Raw genomic sequence first — 5,000 nt, forward strand, 5'->3', positions numbered from 1 at the left:
TCATCTGTTCTGCTGTGTTCATCACTGTTAAATCATTTTAATCATATGTTATGCTGTGTTGATCACTGTTAAATCATTGCAATCATTTCTTATACTCTAGTGATCACTGTCAAATCATTCTAATCATCTGTTCTGCTGTGTTCATCACTGTTAAATCATTTTAATCATATGTTATGCTGTGTTGATCACTGTTAAATCATTGTAATCATTTCTTATACTCTAGTGATCACTGTCAAATCATTCTAATCATCTGTTCTGCTGTGTTGATCACTGTTAAATCATTTTAATCATATGTTATGCTGTGTTGATCACTGTTAAATCATTGCAATCATTTCTTATACTCTAGTGATCACTGTCAAATCATTCTAATCATCTGTTCTGCTGTGTTCATCACTGTTAAATCATTTTAATCATATGTTATGCTGTGTTGATCACTGTCAAATCATTCTAATCATCTGTTATGCTGTGTTGATCACTGTCAAATCATTCTAATCATCTGTTCTGCTGTGTTGATCACTGTCAAATCATTTTAATCATATGTTATGCTGTGTTGATCACTGTTAAATCATTGCAATCATTTCTTATACTCTAGTGATCACTGTCAAATCATTCTAATCATCTGTTCTGCTGTGTTCATCACTGTTAAATCATTTTAATCATATGTTATGCTGTGTTGATCACTGTTAAATCATTGCAATCATTTCGTATACTCTAGTGATCACTGTCAAATCATTCTAATCATCTGTTCTGCTGTGTTCATCACTGTTAAATCATTTTAATCATATGTTATGCTGTGTTGATCACTGTTAAATCATTGCAATCATTTCTTATACTCTAGTGATCACTGTCAAATCATTCTAATCATCTGTTCTGCTGTGTTGATCACTGTTAAATCATTTTAATCATATGTTATGCTGTGTTGATCACTGTTAAATCATTGTAATCATTTCTTATACTCTAGTGATCACTGTCAAATCATTCTAATCATCTGTTCTGCTGTGTTGATCACTGTTAAATCATTTTAATCATATGTTATGCTGTGTTGATCACTGTTAAATCATTGCAATCATTTCTTATACTCTAGTGATCACTGTCAAATCATTCTAATCATCTGTTCTGCTGTGTTGATCACTGTTAAATCATTTTAATCATATGTTATGCTGTGTTGATCACTGTTAAATCATTGCAATCATTTCTTATACTCTAGTGATCACTGTCAAATCATTCTAATCATCTGTTCTGCTGTGTTCATCACTGTTAAATCATTTTAATCATATGTTATGCTGTGTTGATCACTGTTAAATCATTGCAATCATTTCTTATACTCTAGTGATCACTGTCAAATCATTCTAATCACCTGTTCTGCTGTGTTCATCACTGTTAAATCATTTTAATCATGTTCTGCTGTGTTGATCACTGTTAAATCATTGCAATCATGTGTTATGCTGTGTTGATCACTGTTAAATCATTTTAATCATCTGTTCTGCTGTGTTGATCACTGTTAAATCATTGCAATCATGTGTTATGCTGTGTTTATCACTGTCAAATCATTCTAATCAACTGTTATGCTTTGTTGATCACTTTCAAATCATTCTAATCATCTGTTATGCTGTGTAGATCACTGTTAAATCATCTGTTATACTCTGTTGATCACTGTCAAATCATTGTAATCATGTTATACTGTGTTTATCACTTTCAAATCATTGAAATCATCTTTTATGCTGTGTTCATCACTGTCAAATCATTTTAATTATCTTTTATGCTGTGTTGATCATTGTCAGATCATTCTACTCATCTGTTATGCTGTGCTAACCATTGTCAACTCTATCATTGAGATCAGTTTTCTATTTGTTTGTATTATAGTAACCATGGAAGGTAGTTCTGAAATAAGGAAAAAGTCTCGGGAATCTAAAGTGTGTTCGAGATGTGGGAAATCAGTTATAAATTTATCTCGTCATCAGAAGGATGTACATAAAGTGAATAAGATTTTTCGTCAGGTAGATGTATATATAAATGGAAACAAGAAAGCGCCTAATAGGAAGATAAAGTTTTGTCCGTTATCTCCATGCAAGCATTCAAAGAAAGGTGTCTTTCAACTTCATCATCATTTACAGTCAAATATCCACAAGCTTAATCCCAACTCAAACCAATACTTAGATGCGCTTAAATCTGCTCCGAGAATTGGGCTTCAAGAGCTACGAGATCACATTGCCAAGAGAAAGAAATCCAAAGCAAAGAGCGCCACAACTAAAGATGGTCCTAAAAAGAGAAAAATCGAATCAAAATCACCTGTACGTGGAAAGGCCGCAAAAAGGGTGAAATTTTACCAGGGTGACAAGGAAAATGAGTATAGTTTGGTGAATAGAATCGAAGCTGAGGAAGAAATTGAAAATGACTCGGATGATCAATTATTAGAAAATCCTGAAGGAGAAGCAACTATCAGCAGAAACGTGAGTAACCCTGGGCACCTCGCACCGACCTCCTCCAATAGTAATGCAGAGGAGCGCAAACTACATAATGAAGAAAGTTGTGAATCAAAGGTAAGAGAGACGTACAATGATGATGACAGCAAATTAGAGTATGATCAGCAAGTTGATAAAGTGGAACACAAGCTACATAATGAAGAAAGTGGAGATTCAGGCAATGATCATGACAGTAATTTGGAGTATGAAAAAGTAATGGATCAAATGGAATCAAAGGTAGGTGATACACATGATGACCATGACAGCGATTTGGAGTATGATCAACTTGTGGATAACGTGTGGAAAAGAAATGAAGAGTGCAAGAAGCGAAGCTTTAAACAGTTAGTGTCTATGATGTCCTCCCAGTGTGAAAGCGATGCCGAGCTATCTGAAGAGTTAAACAACCGCAAAAATGCTGACCAAGTAATCCAACCACCTCAACCACCAGTGACGGCTGGTAATACCAAATCTAGTGAAATAGTTATATGCGACAGTGAAGAAGAGGAAATTTTAGACCCAAACTATCACCCTTCCCTGGACTCCGAATCAGAGTGTAGCACTGGAAGCTTGTCAGATAACTGCTCGTTGCAAGAAAGGGATGACATTTTAACTGATTTCGTGGAAAACGTAGATAATCTCGATTTTCTTCGTGTGGAACCAGAATGGAAGAGCGTGGTTGATGTTGTTTTTGAAAGAAAAAAGAACGCTGGTAATACTGACTCCCAAAGCAATCTTTCACAAGGTAAAGTGCCTAAGGAAGTTATGAATGATGATGAATCATCAGTATACGATAGCGATGATGATGATAATGACGACTGTCTTGAAGAGATGGAAGATGATGTCAGTTTTGAAGACAATGATAGTAGTGATGACAGCCCACTGCTTAACGAGTTTCATTCCTGGTTGATAGACGTAGACGGGGGTTATCGCTGCGCAAAAGTGGCTGGTCAGTACAAGTCACAGGTAAAACGCATCATGAAAGTTCTTTCAGAAGATTTCCCTCAAGCAGCAAATGAAATAGATCTTGTTACTGTCGAGGGGCATGACGGAGTGGTAATGTTGAGGAAGTGGTTGGGTCAACTATCTGAGGAGTATCAACCTGGAACCATTAGATCATACCTAATGAGCCTTAGGCTATTCCTTAAATTCCTTGTGCAAGAAGAGAAAGGGCAAGATAGATTAGACACACTTCATGCAAGGAGAGATCTTTTAACTTCGTGGTCATCTGCTCAAAGAAAGAAGGTGCTGAAAAGGAAATTAGAGAAACATGACATGGACTTTGCAAAACTCCTTTCTAGCGAAGATCTATATAAAGTGTCAAATGGACAACAGCGAATAAACATAATTAAAGCGCTTGGAACAGCTGCGGAGAAAAGCAAAGCTTGTGGAGAACCTGTGCTGGTCAACGATCAGACCTTTTGCGAAGTAAGGGATTGGCTGATTACAAGATTAATAATTGACAACTCCGGAAGAAGTGGTATTGCAGCAAATATAACAGTGGAGGAATTCAAAGATGCTAAACTGTACGCTGGAGAAGAAGATGGAGAGAGATACCGCGTATCAGTTAAGAATCACAAGACAGGAGGTGTTTATGGGGCAGCCATTGTATGGTTTCATGCTGATGTTTACAATCTGGTGAATACGTATATCTCAAGGGTGAGGCCTAAGTACGTCAAAGATGCCACAGATAACATGTTCGTTTCAACCAATGGCGTTAAACTTACTTCATCGCAAGTATCCACGTGTCTGACTCGTACATTTCAAAGGGAGGGTGTGAAGTTTCACGGTCGCATCTCCGCAACCTTGATAAGAAAATCTCTGGCATCAGGAGTGCATGTCCATTTGCCTGAAGATCAAGAACAACTGGCTGCCCTTGCACAGCACAAACCTCAAACACAAGCTCAATATTACCGCATCAATGACAAAGTTAGAGAAACAGATATTGGGCGTCGTGCTGTCAGAAAATTTATCACCATGAACTGCGCAAAGACAGAGGTAAGTACTCTTATAATGCATACCAATCGTAGTAATTTGAATAACAATTGGCATACGAATTCTGATTTCTTTTAGGTATCAATAATTCCTGTCGAGTGGACCGAGGAAGAGACCTCAAAACTTCAAGATTTATTCAAGTCTGAAATTGAGACTGGTAACATAACTGAAAACATTGTCAGAGATAAACTTGGTGCTTCCAACCTGTTGGAAACACACTCCATGAAGGCAATTGTGTTGAAAGTGAGAAGGCTTCGATCAGAATTTACCAAAAACTTAGAACCACCAACTGAAGTTGAGTCTCCTGAACAGAAGATAGAACGGTTTATGTCTTCCAGAGCTCCATCCATCGCATCTGAATCTGCAAAGCCATCATGGAGTAAGTTCACCGATGAACAAACAGACCATCTCCTATCGTTAACTCAGGATATGATTGAAAACAACGCAGTAAAAAGAGAGGTCGTTTGGGAACGGGTGATAAATGATGAGAAAGCATGGAAAACCGGGTTGGTCTTCGGAACCGATGATGAGGAGCTTCTTTTGAGG

At 37.2% G+C, this 5,000-nt stretch overlaps 2 protein-coding genes across 4 annotated transcripts in view; one reads left to right on the top strand and one right to left on the bottom strand.

Moving 5' to 3' along the window:
* Positions 1-5,000, bottom strand: part of LOC131769500 (uncharacterized) — a 15,535-nt gene that overhangs the window by 4,026 nt on the left and 6,509 nt on the right. The window lies entirely within an intron of this gene.
* The window catches only part of LOC131785535 (uncharacterized), a 7,800-nt gene that overhangs the window by 1,063 nt on the left and 1,737 nt on the right, over positions 1-5,000 (top strand). Inside the window, exons 2-3 of the mRNA XM_059102444.2 lie at positions 1,864-4,457; positions 4,533-5,000. The exon at positions 4,533-5,000 is cut by the window's right edge and continues 1,737 nt beyond it. Of these exons, the coding sequence (XP_058958427.2) occupies positions 1,869-4,457; positions 4,533-5,000 (3,057 nt within the window). The 5' untranslated portion in view covers positions 1,864-1,868. The remainder of the gene's footprint in view (positions 1-1,863; positions 4,458-4,532) is intronic.

The sequence above is a fragment of the Pocillopora verrucosa genome, chromosome 9 (genome assembly GCF_036669915.1).
Source record: "Pocillopora verrucosa isolate sample1 chromosome 9, ASM3666991v2, whole genome shotgun sequence".
NCBI classification, from domain to species: domain Eukaryota; kingdom Metazoa; phylum Cnidaria; class Anthozoa; order Scleractinia; family Pocilloporidae; genus Pocillopora; species Pocillopora verrucosa.